The sequence below is a fragment of the Dendrobates tinctorius genome, unplaced genomic scaffold (genome assembly GCF_039654945.1).
Source record: "Dendrobates tinctorius isolate UK_male_01 unplaced genomic scaffold, ASM3965494v1 ptg000049l, whole genome shotgun sequence".
Taxonomy (NCBI): Eukaryota; Metazoa; Chordata; class Amphibia; order Anura; family Dendrobatidae; genus Dendrobates; species Dendrobates tinctorius.
The window spans coordinates 14,846,941-14,868,967 of NW_027361717.1; the positions used below are offsets into that span (position 1 = coordinate 14,846,941).

General features: G+C 41.1%; 1 protein-coding gene across 1 annotated transcript in view; it reads left to right on the forward strand.

Annotated features, from left to right (window-relative positions):
- The window catches only part of LOC141091125 (alpha-1,4-N-acetylglucosaminyltransferase-like), a 146,458-nt gene that overhangs the window by 81,016 nt on the left and 43,415 nt on the right, over positions 1–22,027 (forward strand). The window contains exon 2 of the mRNA XM_073576514.1: positions 15,888–16,390. Coding sequence (XP_073432615.1) covers positions 15,911–16,390 — 480 coding nt within the window. The 5' untranslated portion in view covers positions 15,888–15,910. The remainder of the gene's footprint in view (positions 1–15,887; positions 16,391–22,027) is intronic.

A 22,027-nucleotide genomic window follows, 5' to 3' on the forward strand; every position in this document is an offset into this window, starting at 1 on the left:
CAGTAGTTGTAAGTGAAGATGCAGAAGCAGACGAACAAATGGAGGAGGACAAAGTGATGGACGCTCAACAGTCAGGTGATGAAGAAAATAATTATCCACTTTCTGATGTCCTTGGTTAACAGGAGGGGACGGAGGAACCAACCTTAAGTGTTACCCAGCCACCATCAACCCATGTATTTGGACCTCATGTAAACGTCCGATATATGAGTGCCTTCTTGCTGCACTATCTTCAACATGATGTCCTTATTCTTAGGGTTAGAAATAGTGCTGACTACTTGGTTGCCACTCTGTTAGATCCACGGTACAAAGTAAAGTAAGCAAGACATTTCCCCCTAGAAAGAGATTCGCACATACTAGATTATCAAAACATGCTTGTAGACAATCTTAAGAGTTGTTTTCCCCAACACAGCAGTGAGGCCCACATTGTGCAACCTAGTTCTAGACGTCCAACCCCAGGAATGTCAAGGCTTCATTGCAAAAACATTAGCAGCAGTGTAAGTGGCATAAACAATTTCTGTGAGTCATTTAATACATTTTTTGAACCAGCCCGTGCACCAGCAGAACAGAGTCCAAGTCTGACACGTTGTAAATGACTGAAGAGCAGGCTCGGACTGGCCCACCGGAGAACCGGAGGATTCTTTGGTAGGCCCAGGCACTGACACCTGCTGGCAAACTGGCCAGCAGCTGCCTAGGGTCCCCACTACTCCAAGGGCCCCCACTGCTCCAGTTGCCCTCAGCCAGTGGCTATGGGGCCCATTAGTCAAGGGGGTCCGCCCTGTGCCAGCGTAGCAGCAGCTGGAGACAAGATCCTGTCTCCGCTGCTAAAGCTAAATGAATATTCATGCTTCCCCACGCCCCTATGGGCATGGAGAGGCGTGAATACCACACAATTGGTGGTCTTGTATTTATTTCTATGTAGCTACATAGTTGGCCCCAAGAATGATTTTCTCTGGTGGGCCCAAGGTGCTGCAGTCCGATGCTGCTGGAGATGATAGTGCAGGAGTATCTGGAGCGCAATATTAATGTCATCATGGGGGGCTGTACCCTTTTGCATTTTGGTCTGCGTTCGCCAGTCACACCTTGGAGGTTTTGTCATGCCTGGCAGCCAGTGTATTCTCATAACATGTCTTCAGCACTACTGGTTTTATCCTGACGGACATGCGCATCCAGTTGTCCCCTGAAAGTGTATACCACCTAACATTCCTCAAAATGAACAAGTCATGAATCTCCAATTACTTTTCCATCCCATTTGCAGACTTGGCAGACTAGGCAATGGTGTAGTTTTTAGTGTCACGCATTGATATCGCATTATCATTTTCTGTGCCACCTTTGTAGAGTCTTCTGTGCCGGCTGCTGCCACTGTTGCTGATGTTACAAACAATTTTTTGAAAATCATTTGTCCGTGTCTAATGCGTGCTTTTTGCGCCTCTCACTCTCCCGTATTCCTCGCCAGTGTGACTGCGGCCTTAAACTGCTCCAGTAGTCACTAGATCTTAATCAAAATTTCAATGTAAATCTCTAAATGCTGGCCCAGATCCTGATACCTCATTCATGGCACATGGCTGACTTCTGCTGTGCCATTATCAAATTTCTATTGTAGGTAAATTGATGCCACATTTCCTGTTGTTTGCCTCTAATTTTGGGAAATATTTGTACACCAAGTTGGGTCTCCTTCATGTGTGGTGCCTGTTGCTGTATGGCTCCCAGACAGTCAGGCCTACACTTACTTTTATTCAAGTACCAGTACATTTTATTCAAGTACCAGTACATTTTATTCAAGTACCAGTACATTTTTCTAACATCAGTGCTCTACCAAGCTGATATTTGTACCACCTGAGTCTGGCTGGTAAAAAGAAATTGAGCTGTTACATCAGATATCAGGGCTCCCAGCAAATAAGGCTTACAGTGCTCCTGTAGCCACCATGTCCAAATTGAAATTTCAATTCCTTGCTCTAAATGCTGACCCGGACCCTGATACAACAACCCTGATTGCTGCTGTACCATTTTAAAATGTTCTACTGTGGATAAATTGATCAGTTACCTACCTGTGTTACTATCCTTATATTTTTCTACCAATTGTAGTCTATGAAACTGATGTTTGTACCACCTGAGTGAGGCTAGGAAATAGAAAAAAAAATCAGCTGTTGTATGAGGTATCTAGGCTACCAGCAAAGAAGATTTTTACCCCTCCATTAGCCACCACATCTTAATTGAAACTTCAATTCTTCGCTCTAAATGCTGGCCCAGACCCTGATGCAACATGCATGGCCTATTGCTGACCGCTGCTGTCATTCTAAAATTCTACTGTGGGTGAATTGATCAGTCAACTATCTGTGTTACTATCCTTAAATTTTTCTACCAATAGAAGTCTTCCTAGCTGGTATCTGTGTCACCTGCGTGTGGTAGAGATAAAAAGAAGTTTGAGCTGTTGCATGAGGTATCTGGGCTTCCAGCACAGCTGACCTAAACTGGACACTCATCCAACTCATCTTAATTAAGGCTGAGTGCAGACGTACTTTTTAGCCCTGCGGATTTTTCCGCGCAGAATGGAAGAATTTCGCAGGTCAAATGACCTGCATTTTTCCTGCGGACTTCTTCCATTTTTCCCACGGTTTTCATGCGTTTTTTGTGCGGTTTTCCATCGCGGTTTTCCCCCTGCGGATTTGGTGACAGGGGAGATGGAAAACCGCACAAAAGAAGTAACATGCTGCGGATTTTGTACCGCGGGAAAACCGCGCGGAAAAATCTGCAGCGTCTGCACAGCGTTTTTTTTTAACATTGATTTTAAGGCTACTGTACATCACAATGCAGAAATGCAACGTTTCTGCGCGGTAAAATCCGCTGCGGAACCGCTACAAATCTGCATCGTGTGCACACAGCCTTAGGCTTAAAATCAAAGCTGTAAATGTTTGCCCAGTTCCTGATACCACATGCATGACCTATTGATGACTCTTGTTGTGCCATTATAAAATATTCTACTGTGGGTCAATTGATCAGTCTTCTACCTGTATTACTAACATTAAATTTTTCTACCAATAGTTGTCCATGAAACTAATGTTTGTGGCACCTGAGTGTGGCTATGAAACTAAAAAAAAGATCAGCTGTTGCATGAGGTATATTGTCTCCCAGCAAAGAAGGCTTATACTGCTCTCTTAGTCATTACGTCTTAATTGAAATTTCAATTCAAAGCTAAAAATGCTGTTCCAGACCCTGATACCTCATGCTGGCATATGGCTGACTGCTTTTGTGCCATTATAAAAGGTTTTACAGTGGGTCAATTGATCAGTCACCTACCTGTGTTGCTATTCTTACATGTTTCTACCAATAATAGTCTATGAAACTGATGTTTGTGCCACCTGAGTATGGCTGGGAAACTAAAATAAATTGAGTTGTTGCATGAGGTATCTGGGCTCACAGCAAGGAAGGCGTAGGCCGGGGTCACACTGGCGAGGAATACGGACAAGTGAGAGGCGTTAAAAGCACACATTACACAGGGACAAATGATTCTCTATGGGTTTGCTCCCAACTGCCGCATATTTCTCGGGCGTATTCTACCGTCCATGCCAATCGCAGCATGCTGCGATTGTCAGCGTACCACGCCTGTAATACGCCAATGCAAGTCTATGGATGCGCTAAAAATACGGATTACACATGGACCACACTTGCGAGAAATATGCACCCGGTTTCTTTTACAAAAGCCGGCAATTCAGTGCGCTCTACAGTAAACTCACACTGGCAGGTATAATAAAGAAAGAAAGAATAGATATAGACACATAGAATACATATATATATATATATATATATACATACATGTCATTGTGACAAACATATATATATATTTATACTTCACAGAGTTCTTCATAGCAGAATAGCTGCTAATTAAATTGCCGGCTTCTATCAAATAATTCCCCAACCCGACATGAAATGACACATGGTTTACATTCAGTAAAGCATTTCATTTCATGTTTTTTTATATGTCCTTGACTAATAATTAGATGGGGGTTTGTGTGCAAAATTTGGGAGTTGTAGTTGTTATTTTAAGGGGTTAATTCTTTGTTAAAAAATGCGTGGGCTTCCCATTGCCCTATATTGGTGGCGAGTGGGTTAATCTAACAAAGGGTTAATGTCACCATTCGATTTTATTGTGACATTAACCCTTTGTTAGATTAACCCATTTGCCACCGCTACAGGGCAATGGGAAGCCCACGCATTTTTTAAAAACGAATTAACCCCTTAATAAAACAACTACAACTCCCAAATTTAGCACACAAACCCGCATCTAATTATTAGTCAAGGACATATAAAAAAACATGAAATGAAATGCTTTACTGAATGTAAACCATGTGTCATGTCATGTCGGGTTGGGGAATTATTTGATAGAAGCCGGCAATTTAATTAGCGGCTATTCTGCTATGAAGAACTCTGTGAAATATAAATATATATATGTTTATCTCAATGACTTGTGTGTGTATATATATATATATATATATATACACACAGTATATATATATATGCATTCTATGTGTCTATATCTATTATTTAATTTCTGTTAGAAACCCTGTCATAGAGCTCCATTATATGTCCATTTTGCAAGGCGGCAAGAAAATCTCGCCATACGGATTGCATACGGATTACATATGGATGCTGACATGCACAAAATACGCAACCACACCTTGATTACGGATGACATACGGAGCACTATTTAGGGGTCATTCATCCGTATTACGCCTGTAAACTACGGACCGTATTTTGCGTCGGTTAGTGTGACCCCGGCCTTACACCCATAATCACCTGGTCCTAAAACTTCAATTCCAAGCTGTAAATGCTGGCCAGACCCTGATACCTCATGCATGGGCCATGGCTGATTGCTTCTGTGAAATTGTAAAAGGTTCTACTGTGGGTCAATTTATCAATTATCTGTGCTACTTTCTTTAGATTTTTCTACCAATAGTACTGTATGAAAATTATGTTTGTGCCATCTGAATGTGGCTGAAAGAAAAAAAAAATGGAGTTCTTGCATGAGGTATCAGGTCTACCAGCTAAGAAAACTTGGGGTCTCTTTCATTTTTAACATTCAGCGCATGAAAAAATGACAGCTTCAAGCTGCAGCCCTTAGCTGTCAGCTTTATCTTTTCTTTTTATAAAAAATAGAGTGGGCCCACACAGTTTTTTTATTTTTTAAATAAATGGTAAAAATTGGCGTGGGGATCAATCTATTTTTGATAACCAGCCACAATAAAGCTGACAGTTGAGGTCTGTAGCCTGCATCTGTCAGCTTTATCTGCATTGGTCATCAAGAATAGAGGGGACCACAAGCCTTTTCTTATTTTATTTATTTATATATTTATTGCACAGGCACCAGATGGTGAATACTCTCATCAGCGTATGCCTGCTCTCGTTGCTATCAGCGAGACCAAGCGTACAATGTTGAGAGTAGTACTTTCATTAGCCGACACCTGTGACTCGCAATAACCTTTTTACCATTGGTCACAGCTGCTGGCTCACATGCTGTAACCTGTGTGTAACAAACTAATCACTAATCAGACCCGGGGTTTCCTGCGCTGTCACACAGCTGACCGCATGGGAAACACCGGATGTTCTGAACCCCCTTCCATTTTATCCTTGGATCTGCCTATCACTACTGATGAGTATTACTCTCCTCAGAATATGCCTGGTGTCGCTGATCACAGCTAGTGCAGGCGACGCTGATGAGAGTATTCAATAGCTGACGCATGAGCATTGTAAAAAAATCAGTGTGATATATAATTAGTGCAGTCCATGTGTATCTAACTGTAAATATATATCTAATAAATAAGTAAAAGAAGAAAATGGTTTGAGTTCCCCCTTATTTTTAATAGCCTTCTTAGGGAAAGCAGAGAGCAGGGGACTGGTGTTATTATTCTGGGAAAGGAGCAATAAACATGCAGCTTTCCAAGCTATTAATATTAGCTCAGATGTCTGCATAGCATTTACTGGTTACTAAAAAAAAAACAAAAAAATGATGTGGGGTCCCCCCTATTTTTATTAACCAGCAAAGACTAAACAGACAGCTGCGAGCCATGGATATAGTCCCCCTCCCAGACTAATAACACCAGCTCTCAGCTACTCCATAATTGGTGATTAGATGCACAAATTCTGGCATGAAGACTCGGCTCTTCCCAGTTGCTTTGTTGAATTAGCAAGTGGGGTAACAGTTTTGGGGTTGATGTCAGCTTTGTAATGTCAACTGACATCAAGCCTAGAAATTAGTAATGGAGAGGTGTCTATAGGACACCCCCATTACTAACCCCATAGTCAAAAGTAAGAAAGACACACACAGAAAAAAGTCCTTTAGTTGAACAAAACTCTCCATGACAAATCCCCTCTTTTTCCCATTTATAAACATAAAGATAAAAATAAAAAATCAAAGTAATCCTCACCTGTCCATTGATAATTCATAATGCTGATATCCCAAGACAATACATCAGTAATGTTGCTACTCAGCTCTGCAGCCAGATCACACTGAACCAAGCGTGAGAACGCAGCTGCATATGACTGGCAGTGACGTCATTAAGGTCACTGCTGGTCACATGCAACAAGTTCTCACATTAAGCTCAGTGTGATCTGGCTGCGGTGCTGAGTGGTAACATTACTGATATCACTGCTCAGCAACCACATGTAGCATAGTTGGCAGATTGTCATGGGACATCATCATTATGGATTTAAATGAGGACAGATGAAGATTACTTTGATTTTTTATTTATATTTTTCCATTAATAAATGGATATAAGAGGGTATTTGGGGGGATTATTTTGTTATGTGTCTTTATTGATTTCACTGCGGGGTTAGTAATGAGGGCATCTGATAGACACCTCTCTATTACTAACTTCTGGACTTGATGTTAACCTGCATTACAAATCTGATATCAATCCCAAAATGTTACTCCACTTGCCAATGCATCAATGCAAGTAGGAAAGGCTGGGCAAAGCATTAAAATTGGCTCACCTAATGGATGCACCTTTTCTGGGGTGGCTGTTGGCTGATTTTTTTTAGGCTGGGGAAATATCCATTGGCCTTCCAAGTCTGAGAGTACCTACCCCCACTTGCCTGCTTTACCTTGGCTGGTTATTAAAAATGAGGGGGGGCAAGCTGTTTTTTATTAATTATTTATATAAATAATTAAAATAAAACAGTGAGTGAGAACCTCTTTATTTTTATAACCAGGCAAACTAACGCTGACAGCTTAGAGCTGCAGCCCTCAGCTGTCTGCTTTACCTGTGCTTGTTACCAAAAATAGAGAACTAGGTCTTTTTTTATTATTGTTATTTATTTTTTTTTTACACAGTGCGGTGGCCAATCCCAGCCATGCCAACACTTGACATGGCTGTGATGGAGCCGGATGCGCCCACACAGGAAAACTTTTCTATTGGCTGCTCTGCACCATTTAAACAAGTTTTTTTCAGGCTGCTAAACCCGAACAGTAAAGGCCCCATCACACACAGTGAGTTCGCTGATTTTGTGACGGCACAGCGATCTCACGAGCGATATCGCTGTGTGTGACATGTATCAGCGACCGGCCCCCCTGCCAGCTATCGCTGATTGCGCTTGAACATCCTGGGCCGTTTGATCGTTGGTCTCCCGCTGGCCAGCATGCATCACTGCTTGTGACAGCGAGAGACCAACGATCAGCGACGCTGCAAGCTGGTTTCCAAAGTAAGCAGCGGGTATCTAAGAGCCGCGCGGCTATTAGTTACCCTCTGTTTACCTTGGAAACCAGCGTGCACGCTGGTTTCCAGGGTAAACAGCGGGTATCCAAGAGCCGTGCGGCTCTTAGATACCCACTATTTACCTTGGAAACCAGCTTGCTCGTTGGTCCTGATCGCTGGTGAGTCTGTCTATGTGACAGGTCACCAGCGATCAGCCTATGTCCCAGTGATCCCATCCATGTCAGATTGTTGGTGGGATTGCTGGGACATCGTTGTGTGTAACGGGGCCTTAACACAGACATCTGTGAGAAGTCCATGTTCGTTTTCCATGGACGAACACTAGGTAACTTTTATGGACCCCTAATATTACCGTTTGGGTTCGCCCATCTCTCGCCATGTGCTGTTTGTGTGCAGTATATATTCAATCCATTTTTCACCAAGCAGCTATAAATCTTTCTCAGAACCATGTACAGTTTCCTATGTTACAGAATTGCAATGTATCCATAAAAATCAAAGGCAACTCTAATGGCTCGTTTGTCATCCAATTTGTTTTCACACTTTTCCGATTTGGGAGTGAAATCCGAATATAGCTGAGAAAAAAATGTCTGTCTTCACTGAATTGAATAACATCGGTCCGAGTGAAATTTCTTTTTTTATCAGATTGGACTTGTCTGATTTATACGCTCCCGTTAACTGGCCCTAAGAAAGGTTTTACTGTTGTTAACTGCTACAGCACATCAAAGAGGAATGCCCCAGAAAGAGGTTGCATGCTGGTTTTTGATAATTATGTGTTGTTTAGAGCATCTTCTTTATTTTTCAACTCTCCCTGTCTTTGCCAATTCGAGTTCGAGGTCTAATTTTTTTTGTCTTCCAAAGTACACTGCGTTCCAAATTATTATGCAAATTGGATTTAAGTGTCATAAAGATGTAATTTTTTGTTTTTCAAGTGCACTCATAGATAGTATTGTGTATCAGGGCTCTTTGGATCACTGAAATCAATCTCAAATTCCTGTGATAATTAGTTTACCAGGTGAGCCCAATTAAAGGAAAACTACTTAAGAATGATGTTCCACATTATTAAGCAGGGCACAGGTTTCAAGGAATTTAGGAAAGAAAAAGGACCTCTCTGCTGCTGAAAAGCATCAAATAGTGCAATGCCTTGGTCAAGAGATGAAAACATTAGATATTTCCCAAAAATGTAAACGTGACCATCGTACTGTTAAGAGATTTGTGGTTGATTCTGAGCACAGACATGTTTGTGGATAAAGGCAGAATGAGGAAGGTTTCTGCCAGGCAAGTTCATCGGATTAAGAGAGCAGCTGCTAAAAAGCCATTACAAACCAGCAAACAGATATTTAAAGCTGCTGGTGCCTCTGGAGTCCCTCGAACCTCATGGTGTAGGATCCTTCAAAGGCTTGCTGTGGTGCATAAACCTACTATTCGGCCACCCCTAAAAAGTGTTCACAAGCAGAAATTGTAGCAGTGGGTCCAGACGTACATGAAGACTATTTTTCATACAGTCTTGTTTACTGATGAGTGTCGAGCAACCCTGGATGGTCCAGATGGATGGTTGGTGGATGGCCACTATGTCCCAACAAGGCTGCGACTTCAGCAAGGAGGAGGAGGAGTCATGTTTTGGGCCGGAATCATGGGGAAACAGCTGGTAGGGCTCTTTAAGGTTCCTGAAGGTGTGAAAATGACCTCTGCAAAGTACTGTATATAGAGTTTCTGACTGACAGCTGTCTTCCATGGTATAAAAAGCAGAAATGTGCCTTCAGGAGCAAAATCCTCTTCATGCATGACAATGCACCATCTCATGCTGCAAAGAATACCTCTGAGTCATTGACTGCTATAGGCATAAAAGGAGATAAACTCATGGTGTGGCCACCATCTTCCCCTGACCTCAACCCTGTAGAGAACCTTTGGAGTATCATCAAGCAAAAGATCTATGAGGGAGGCAGTTCACATCAAAACAGCAGCTCTGGGAGGCTATTCCGACTTCATGCAAAGAAATCCAAGCAGAAACTCTCCAAAAACTCCCAAGTTCATTGGATGCAAGAATTGTGAAGGTGATGTCACAGAAGGGTTCCTATGATAGCATGTAACTTGGCCTGTTAGGATGTTTTGGAGTTAAATAGCTTTTTTGTTCAGTGAATGTGACCTCCTAATGCTGCAAATTCCACAAATGAACATTTTCAGTTCTTTAAAATAGATCAAATGTTTAGAAATTCTACTGTGCCTAATAATTTGGAACAGTGCATTTTGAGTTTTTATTCATTTTGGAGATTATACTGTTATTATTGGGAGGTTTCTTCAATAACATTTGATGTATACTCTAACGGGTGATGACTTTTATTAGACTGACTGTCATTTGTACTGACTATTTAGGAAAATCATAGAAAAATATCATTTGCATAATAATTTGGAACACAGTGTAGTTGTACCAAAACTTGTTTTTTGTGCACAAGTTGTAGTGTCAACTAACTTTACAACAAAATATAGGTATATTATAATACCATTTCTACATGGAGTTAAACAGGGGGGAAAAAACACAATTCTATCTTCAATGCAGTGGTTTATTTTGTTACCGAGCTCACTGTGAATTAAAATGTCCTGGCAACTTTATTCTGAGGGTCATTTACATAGTTTATTTAGTCTATTGCTTTTTTACCTAGTATTTATAGTTTCCTGGTTTTCAAAGCCTAAAATATCAAACATAAAAAGTAGCTTGTGTTTCACCATGTGGAGAATTGTTTTTGTGTAGTCCATTGTAGTTTTTACTGTAGAACTTTCACAGACTAGACATTGTAATTTTTATTATTATTATTATTATTATTATTATTATTATTTATTATAGCGCCATTTATTCCATGGCGCTTTACATGTCAGGAGGGGTATACATAATAAAACCAAGTACAGTATTCTTAAACAGTCCAAGTCACGACTGGTACAGGATGAGAGATGACCCTGCCCGCAAGGGCTCACACTCTACAAGGGATGGGTGAGCATACAGTAGGCGATCACTTGTTGGAGAGAGAAGGTAACAAATAGAAGGTCAATTCTGTCTTTTTAATTAATTTGATTTCTTTATGACATAAATAAGTTTATATTTCATAAGATCCGACTTTTAAGGTACTGTCACACTTAGCGATGTACCAGCGATCCCGACCAGCGATATGACGAGGTCAGGATCGCTTATAAATCGCTAAGTGGTCGGTAGTGAGCTGCCACACAGGCAGATCTCAGCAGCGACATCGCAGGGGTCGGGGGTCGCTACTTACCTGTCAGACGAGGCGATCCTGACGTCCTCCCGCCCGCGTCCACGCATCGCTCGTCGTCACAGCAGGAAGCTGACAACAAAAAATGGTCCAGGACGTTCTCGCGCGATCAGCGATAACCAGCGGGGAGAGCGGTCGGAGGTAAGTATCACACATAGCGATATCGCTAGCAATATCGCTGCTGCGTCACAAAAACCAGTGACGTTATAGTGATATTGCTAGCGATATCGCTTAGTGTGACAGGCCCTTAACAGTTTGTACCCTCTATGGAGCACTTATTTTATCACTTACATAATGTACTGCAAAACATCAGTCATGCAAACTTTTATCCAATTATCAAATTTCATCTGATGCCCTGCTGGAAACAAATGCTGAATTATCAGACTTTCAGGATTATATTCTACTGTCTTAACTTTGAAAACATATGAAAATAAAGTATCTTTGGATAGCACTTACTGTATTTTGAAAAACATAGCCTTTCATTTTTTCTTCTTGAGGCTTTGGCTCCACCTGGTGTCTTTCTCACATATTAAACAATTGATAGATCTCTGTACAGAGAGAGACAATACATTATGTTTGTGATAGCAGGGGCAGCATTGGTGCAACATGTGCAGATGCACTGGGCTCAAGAGGTAAGAGAGCCATAACCACCTCCAAAGCAGATGTAATTGTGTATTCTGATCAGCTATTGGACTGTAAAGGGCCAATTTACTGTTCTTGCACAGGGACCCTTTTCTGTCTGCAGGGCTGCCACTAGGAATTTCAGGGCCCCATACTGGCAACATTTTCGGGGGCCCCCTTGAGACTCCGCCCAGACTCCACCCCAGCTCCGCCACCACCTCTCGAACCTTCCACAGTCCCATTGTCCACTCTTCGAAAAACTCTTCTGTGCTACGTCCTCACTAATCACGCAACAGTTCCGATCGAACACCAGATCACATACATAGCTGCAGCTTTCGTTTTGACCGAAAGATTTTTTAAACTGCCACCACGACAAGGTAGACTCTTTTGGCTGGGCACTAATCTACTCTAAACTATTAAACAATTGTTAAAATATCCAAAACTCTTTTTATGTAAATTTTTATTTTTCATTAAGGGAATTAGTCATATGCATTTTTTTCATAGTGACCGAATAATACCACATACAAGTGACAGATACCGCCACACCATGAACAGACCACATATTACCATCACATAGTAAAAGAATAATACAACATGCAAGGAACAAATATTGCCACATCACGACTAGACTACATATTACCACCACATAATACCTCATACAAGGAGCAAATCCAGCCACACCATGGCCGGATCACATATTACCATCACACAATAACTGAATAATACCACATGCAAAGAATAAATACCGCTACACCATAAACAGACTGCATATTACCACCACATAATTATCGAATACTAAAATACTTATCATTAATAAAAAAACGCAATACTAAGTGTCGTAATACACATGAGCTCTGTATATAGTGCACTGTATATATTGTCAGTGTACAGGTAATTCAGTGATCGCCGGTGACATTATAAACAGGAGTCCTGTATATAGTGTCAATGTACAGGTAATACATTTGCAGTACCGCTTCCTCACTCACTACATCATGTGCAGTCCCCCTCACTTCATCATATACAGTCCCCCTCTCCCACTTACTTTATCATTTGTAGTCCCCCTCCCCACAATTTCATCATGTGCAATCCCCCTCCCTAAAACTTCATCACATGCAGTCCCCCTCTCCCTCACTTCATAATTTTCAATCCCCCTCCCCACAATTTCATTATGTGCAGTCCCCTTCCCCACAATTTCATGATGTGCAGTCCCACGCCCCTCAACTTCACCATGTGCAGTCACCCTCCCCACAATTTCATCAAGTGCTGTCCTCCTCCCCACAACTTCATCATGCGCTGTCCCCCTCCCCACAATTTCATCATGTGCAGTCCCCCTTGATCACATGCAGAAGTTGCAGTCTCCCTCCACCTCCACCCCTCACCCATTGAATTAATTTTATAAGGAAAAGAAGAAAAGAAAAGTTTTTCATGCTTACCTCACAGTCGATCCCCAGCAGATGCAGCTCATATTTTGGTGTCCTCGTACATGTTGGCCTGAAGTTCAGATGGTGGAGGGAGAGGGAGATGTGCAGCTGTCAGGGTTAGAGGGCCATAGAGCTCCAAGAAAGCTCCCAGGCCCCAGTGCTTATGTGTGTGCCGCAGCGCAAAACACTTTATTGCACAATGGGTCCCGGTGAGCAGAAGCACAAGAGAGGGGTCCGACAGGCCCCCCTTTGTACTGATGCTCACTGGGTCTCATACAGCAGTAAAGGCAGTAATGCCTTGATGGTGGCTCTGTCTGTCTGTGTCCACCAGTGTGTGATACAATATGCAATATCAACCAAAACCAAAAAGTTTTACCAAAATTGTAAGAATAATTCCATTTTTCTACCAGTTGCAGAATTGACTTTGTGTTGAAAACATCCCTAATCCACTAATTACAGAAAACTTTGGAAAATCATATCAATGTCTTATATTACATTAGACAAGACAGACAACTTTTTCTTTTTTGAGTAACACCACCACCCATGTTAATTGTTCAATACTCCAGTACCAGAAATAGGCCATGAATGAAAGCTGAAACATTTTTTAAGGGCCCCTGAATCATGCAATGCTTGGTGTTTGAATTTGGGATTAATTAGCTAATCACATTCTTTCTAGTACAACTTGATATGGAAGCAACCTGTTTTTCTTGAACATTCTGGTCATCTGCATCCCAATGAATCAGTGGAAGTCAAAATGTTTATGTGAAAGATAAACATTCAATTGTAAAAGATGCATAGTAGATATTAAGGAGTTTTCTACTTTTAGAAAAGTGGGTCGCAAATGATTCTTCTAGTGTAAAATAACGAGCTCATCTTTGCATTGACGTTTCTCCAATGCTTCTCCATTCTCCTTAATTTGGCAGCGGTGGTGACGTCAGATCGACAGTTTACATGATGGCAGCAGTCAACCATTGAGCTCAGTGTCTTTTCTGAAGTAGACAGCATGAGTCTCCGAGATCAGTGGTTGGCTATAGCGGTGATGTGCTCTATAAATTTGACTTCACTACTGTAGCCCAACTACAAAGTCTAGAGCAGCAGCAAGAATCTGTATTTTTTTAAGTTACAATACAGAAATCATCCGGGGTACACTTTTCGAAAAGGACAAAACTAATTTAAAGACATCTGCAGTAGTAAGAAGAGATGAATTCTTGCTTTATGGAGTAAAAGTGCAGCAGAGATGAGTTAAATTAATTCTACTGAAATATTTTTAAAAAACTACATTCTTTTGTAAATTTGCTTTGAGTCGAATTAGCTAAATAATACCTGGCTGGCTGCCATTTTGCTAAACCGTAGATGGCCGGCAAAATTTTTTAAAGAACAAAACAAACATACACTCACTGCAAACATCTCGACTGATCACTGCAAATTGTCCTCCTGTCTTCAGAAATGCCTCTTCTTTCCGCTGTTATGTGCTGCATCTCTAGCCTCTTCTCTCTTAGTCGAGACATCTGGCTGCCACCAGGTCTTGGATGTCACTCTGCTCCTAAGAATTACCAAATAGTGATGGCATACTCTACAAATGTTAGGTCAAATGTTATATTTATGAGAATAATTGCCGTACTAATTAAATATGTTGTGAACAGGTGCACATGACTCTTCCTTCCAGGTCTGGCTCCAACAAACTCACATAGATACGCCAGTGACATCATCCCACTGCCTGTACTATAAGGTGCCAAAAAGATACACAAAGCCCTTTTCCAAAGATACAGATACAATTAAACCATGAGGTGATAATGTTTGTATCCGCAATCTCCCTAGTTTGAACAGACTGATTCCCATCTGTGTGCAATCCCTCATGCAGAGTATCATATTTACATGGTGGTAACTGCTAATTCTGTGTTTGCATATGTGCCCTCAACATCACAGTCAAGTATGGCCATTATGCATTTTGTTAAGATGGGTTCTCTGGGATTCTAAAATGAAGATAAAGGAATCTTCCCAAAATAAAGGTATTTCCTTATTCTTAGATTAGAGGAAATCAATAGGAAACACATGCAGTCAAAAAATCGTAAAGACAATATTTTATTATATTAATAATACGTGTAAAATTGGACAATACAGTACATGGAAGTGAAGGAAGTGAAAATAAGGGTCCCGTGGAAGCGCTAGAACAGCGCGAAACGGCCGTTGTCAGCTTGTAACACTCATGCCACCCTTACTCCGACCTGACATATATTGTATGTGTCAATAAATGAGTTATACTTCATCCTGATGAGTGCGACCTTTTCTCTACATGGATTCATAATAAAATATTGTCTTTAGGATTTTTTGACTGCTTGTGTTTCCTATTGATTTTAGCAAAATTGGAGTTATCCTGCTACAGTCTAGCTTACATTTATGTGGTTGGCCAATTTTGATCTATCTGGCCATGTGATTGATACCATCTTCTGTTCCCACATAGAGTATGTCTGCTATGATTTTGCTTTAATAGATTAGAGGAAACCTGCTGATCGTTGTGGGTCTAACCTCTGACAACCCCAGCAATATATAGGGATTCTGGAGCTCCATCTTGACCATGTCGACAAAAGCGATCGGCAATTTATCAGTTATCACCTATCCATTGAATTAGGGATACCTAGATTTTTTGTGAGTAACCCTTTAATATTTGAACTGCTCAATTGTAAGATAATTTCTTCCCTATAACAATTGCTTCTGGAGAAGAACATGGTGCCGTATAGGGAAACTATAGCGTTGCATACTCTGTGTGTGTCCACAGATCACACGTATATGGCTTTGGGTGTGGAATATTATATATCATTTCTATATTTTTTTGCACTACAATATTTCTGTGTATTCTAATGTTTCACATTTTCTCTCCACAGCTTGGTCCTTGGACATCGCAGCTATGTTGAAACAGCTAAAAATTTTGACGTGTCTGCTGTTAGTAGCAGCGGCAGGTTTTTTTATGAGAATTTTTGTAAAGGAAAACAGTATTCACATATTAAAATTTCTCATTTCCAATGGTATTTTGTCAGTCAGAGAAGAAGATTATAACCAAATATTCAGACCTGAAAATGTAATTTCTTACAATATAACTCCAAGGGATGTTCTTCAGCAAGGAAATGGAATTTTATTTGTAGAAACAACAGACAGGATGGATGAGCCATCCTTGGTTTTGTGTTCAATTGAAGCAGCAGCTCGAGTGTATCCGGACAGACCTGTGGTCTTCTTCATGAAAGGACTAGAAGACCTAATTACTGAGGATGATGAGAAGAAAGCCCGAGAACACTTTCCAACCCTCTCATCTTATAAGAACATATACTTTATTCCTCTGCGTCTAGAGAAATTATTTGCCGAGACACCATTTCTGGCTTGGTATGAGAAGGTAAAATGAATAAAGGTTTATTAAATTATGTTAACATTGTAACAAACCACAATAGAGATAAAACATCTAAACCGTAGAAAGATCAATCAGGACACTTTAGAATTTATCAAGGTATTTGAGACCGGTTTCTGGTATAAAAATTGTCAAATTTAATTTTTGGCTAAGAAATGTTGGAAGTATTGGGATTTTTACACTATTCTTGTTACTTTTTGAATGTGACTGGGAAAGTAGATGTTTTTATTTATGCAAATGCATGTAAGTCACATTTATGAACTGAACATTTTTAAAGGGTTGCAGAAAAGTTGATAATCTTAATCCAGAGCAAAGAGTATATTATATCATTGACTACCACGACTTTAAGTTTAATACTTACATACCATATACATTGGCAAAATATTGCAAGATCATGGCCAGACCACATATTACCACCACATTAATATTATTACCAGTGATATTTATGCACAGGAGCCCTGTAGAAAGTTTGTAGTGTAATGATATACAGTGGGTACGGAAAGCATTCAGACCAATTTAAATTTTTCACTCTTTGTTTCATTGCTGCCATTTGGTAAATTCAAAAAAGTTCATTTTCTTTCTCATTAATGTACACTCTGCACCCCATCTTGACTGAAAAAAAAACAGAAATGTAGACATTTTTAAAAATGTATTAAAAAAGAAAAACTGAAATATCACATGGTCATAAGTATTCAAATGTAGGGAAGGTGGATTGACGGGCGTACCTGTTTGCAGTGGAGAGGCAGAGGTGTAGTGTATTGTGGGTGGACTGTTAGAGTGAAAGATGGGAAACAGTTGGAGATAAAGAGAAAGAGTCTAGTATTGTAGCTTGACCATTAGAGGGCAGTGGAGAGTGAAGGGATGGGACTGAATAACTGCCATTGGTTGAAGAAACTGTCAAGTCATGGTGGGTGGGGTTACCAGAATGGGACGGATAAAAGGCTGAGGGAAGGTTCTGGAAAAGTCAGTAAGTGAGGGGAGCGCAAGAGATAGGAGGCTCTGCTGAGGAGAGAGGATGGAGAAGAGGTTCCGTAGGGGACTGACAGTTGAGACGGTCACGGGGGGTGGCCCACACGATATAAGCCACAGAGGGAGACGACCTGGGGGTACCAAACGGACGACGTACTCAGATTGGTGAAGCGCTGTGGTCGATAGGCCTAGGGCAGCCACAGTGAAAAGAACCACAGAGGACGTCACGACTACAGGAAAAGAGAGTGAAGGTACCCGGGCCTGTGTACGAAGAAGTGTGAAGCTGCTGTGGTGTATTGCTGTGGTCGTCAGGAGGACAGCCAATAAAAGCGGACCTGTTGAACACAAATTCTGTCTCCGTCTCGTGTCTGTCTGTGGCAAGAAGCGGGTCACCGCCCCTGTCGGTCACCCTACCTACACAACCACTTTGCTCAGACACTCATATTTAAGTCACATGCTGTCCATTTCATTGTGATCCTCCTTCAGATGGTTATACTCCTTCATTGGAGTCCAGTTGTGTATAATTAAACTGATAGGACTTGATTTGTAAAGGCACACACCTGTCTATATAAGACCTCACAGTGCATGTCACACCAAATGAGAATCATGAGGTCAAAGGAACTGGCCAAGGAGCTCAGAGACAGAATTATGGCAAGGCACAGATCTGGCCAAGGTTACAAAAGAATTTCTGCTGTACTCAAGCTTCCAAAGAGCACAGTGGCCTCCATAATCCTTAAATGGAAGAAGTTTAAGACCACCAGAAGTCTTCCTAGACCTGGCGGTCCAGCCAAGCTGAGCAATTGTGGGAGAAGAGCCTTGGTGAGAGAGGCAAAGAAAAACTCCAAGATCACTATGGCTGAGCTCCATAGATGCAGTAGGGAGATGGGTGAAAGTTCCGCAAAGTCAACTATCACTGCAGTCCTCCACCAATTGGGCCTCTATGGCAGAGTGGCCTGATGGAAGCCTCTCCTCAGTGCCAGACATATGAAAGCCCACATAGAGTTTGCTAAAAAAAATACACATGAAGGACTCCCACACTATGAGAAATAAGATTCTCTGGTCTGATGAGATGAAGATAGAACTTTTTAGTGATAATTCTAAGCACACTCTGGAGTGCAGAGTGTACATTAATGAGAAAAAAATAACTTTTTTTGAATTTACCAAATGGCTGGAATGAAACAAAGAGTGGAAAATTTAAAGGGGTCTGAATACTTTCCATACCCACTGTAGGTACTACAATCATGACATTATACATAGGAGCTCTGTAGATAGCATGTAATGTATAGTGTTAGTGTTTAGGTAATACAGTGATCACCAAAGACATTATACAAAGGAACTCTGTGGATAGTATATAGTGTAGGTGTTCAGGTAATATAGTGATCACCTGTGAGATCTCATTAAGAAGCTCTGTAGATAGTATGTAGTGTAAGTTTACAGTTAATTCAGAGTTTAACAGTGACATCAAACACAGGAGCTCTGTAGATAGTACACAGTGTATAGCATAAGTGCACAGGTAATACAATGATCACCGTTAATGTTACACACAGGAGCACTGCAGATAGTATATGGAAAGTGTTTAGTATAGTGTAATATAATATAGTAGTGTATATAGTAATACAGTCATCATCAGTGAAATTATACATCTGAGCTCTGGATATAGTATACAATGTTTGTGTATGAGGTAATAAAGTGATTACCAGTAACATTATACATATGAATTCTATAGATAGTAAATAATATATAGCATAAGTGTATAGGTAATACAGTAATCACCAATGATATTATACAGCTCTGGCAAAAATTAAGAGACTGCTGTCCAGTTTTATAAAAATCAGCTTCTCTACATGTCTGACAGCCATTCCATTCCAGTGTCAGTTGAATTCCAATCAAGGCTCAAGTCATGTAAAAGTAGAAAAAAGCCTTTCATCAATGAGAATCAAAGGCGAGCCAGGCTGAAGCTTACCAAAGACCATAAGGATTGGACCATAGAGGACTGGAGAAAGGTAATCTTCTCTGATGAGTCTAATTTTCAGCTTTGCCCAACACCTGGTTGTCTAATGGTTAGACGGAGACCTATAGAGGCGTACAAGCCACAGTGTATTGCACCTACTGTGAATGAAATTTGGTGAAGGATCGGTGATGATCTGGGGACGTTTCAGCAAGGATGGAATTGGGCAGGTTGATCTTTGCAAAGGACGTATGAATCAAGCCACATACAAGGTTATCCTGGAAAAACAGTTGATTCCTTTTGCTCAGGCAATGTTCCGCAACTCTGAGGACTGGTTTTTCCATCAGAACAATGCACCCTACCACACAGCTAGGTCAATCAATGTGTGGATGAAGGACCACCATATCAAATCGCTGTCATGGCCAGCCCAATCTCCAGACCTGAACCCCATTGAAAACCTCTGGAATGTAATCAAGCGGAAGCTAGAGAGTCACAAGCCATCAAGCAAAAAACTGCTTAAATGTTGGTACCAGGAGTGGCATATGGTCATCCAAAAGCAGTTTGAAAGACTGGTGGAAAGCATGCCAAGATGCATGAAATCTGTGATTAAAAATCATGGTTATTCCACAAAATATTGATTTCTGAACTCTTCCTGAGTTAAAGTATTAGTATTGTTGTTTCTAAATGATTATGAACTTGTTTTCTTAGCATTATTTGAGGTCTAATATATCAACCAAAAGAGTCCAAAAAATACATAGGGCACGTGAATCATATGTTACAACTAGTCCCCCATAGTCTTATGAAGGGCACAAGAAGAGATCCCACAATCGTGAATAAATTTAAAAGGTGTATATTTTATTAGAAACATCTCTAAAAACAGAGTATACAGACAGCAAGATAGCCATGACAAGGGACACCAGATCACAAATGTAAAGCAGCTATAGCATAATGAATATGGTGCAATACGTCTATTCACAGTTCCACATACAATACAGGGATCCTGAAAGAAACTTCACTGACAATACTGGGATCCTAAATAAATAAGAATAATCCCTTGGCACCATATATGTGCAAAATGCAGCTCATATAGTACAAACAGGACTTACAATTCACCCATACAAATAGATAAGCCCCAAGAGTGTAGAACGTAAGAGTCAATCAGTGGGTGCAGCGGTAAACAGGTATAGGATAGAGTTAAATAACTATCTGTAGCACTGTGTCTCCAAGTGTCACCTCAACGCGCATTTCGCCGGCAGCTTCTTCCGGGGGCGTGTTGAAGCTGGCGACAAAACGCGCGTCGGGGTGAGGGGACACTTGGAGACACAGTGCTACAGGTAGTTATTTAACTCTATCCTCTACCTGTTTACCGCTGCACCCACCGATTGACTTTTATGTTCCACAGTCTTGGGGCTTATCTATTTGTATGGGTGAATTGTAAGGCCTGTTTGTACTATATGAGCTGCATTTTGCACATACAGTGGGGAAAAAAAGTATTTAGTCAGTCAGCAATAGTGCAAGTTCCACCACTTAAAAAGATGAGAGGCGTCTGTAATTTACATCATAGGTAGACCTCAACTATGGGAGACAAACTGAGAAAAAAAAATCCAGAAAATCACATTGTCTGTTTTTTTTTCATTTTATTTGCATATTATGGTGGAAAATAAGTATTTGGTCAGAAACAAAATTTCATCTCAATACTTTGTGATATATCCTTTGTTGGCAATGACAGAGGTCAAACGTTTTCTGTAAGTCTTCACAAGGTTGTCACACACTGTTGTTGGTATGTTGGCCCATTCCTCCATGCAGATCTCCTCTAGAGCAGTGATGTTTTTGGCTTTTCGCTTGGCAACACGGACTTTCAACTCCCTCCAAAGGTTTTCTATAGTGTTGAGATCTGGAGACTGGCTAGGCCACTCCAGGACCTTGAAATGCTTCTTACGAAGCCACTCCTTCGTTGCCCTGGTGGTGTGCTTTGGATCATTGTCATGTTGAAAGACCCAGCCACGTTTCATCTTCAATGCCCTTGCTGATGGAAGGAGGTATGCACTCAAAATCTCACGATACATGGCCCCATTCATTCTTTCATGTACCCGGATCAGTCGTCCTGGCCCCTTTGCAGAGAAACAGCCCCAAAGCATGATGTTTCCACCACCATGCTTTACAGTAGGTATGGTGTTTGATGGATGCAACTCAGTATTCTTTTTCCTCCAAACACGACAAGTTGTGTTTCTACCAAACAGATCCAGTTTGGTTTCATCAGACCATAGGACATTCTCCCAAAACTCCTCTGGATCATCCAAATGCTCTCAGGCAAACTTCAGACGGGCCCAGACATGTACAGGCTTAAGCAGTGGGACACGTCTGGCACTGCAGGATCTGAGTCCATGGTGGCGTAGTGTGTTACTTATGGTAAGCCTTGTTACATTGGTCCCAGCTCTCTGCAGTTCATTCACTAGGTCCCCCCGCGTGGTTCTGGGATTTTTGCTCACCGTTCTTGTGATCATTCTGACCCCACGGGGTGGGATTTTGCGTGGAGCACCAGATCGAGGGAGATTATCAGTGGTCTTGTATGTCTTCCATTTTCTAATTATTGCTCCCACAGTTGATTTCTTCACTCCAAGCTGGTTGGCTATTGCAGATTCAGTCTTCCCAGCCTGGTGCAGGGCTACAATTTTGTTTCTGGTGTCCTTTGACAGCTCTTTGGTCTT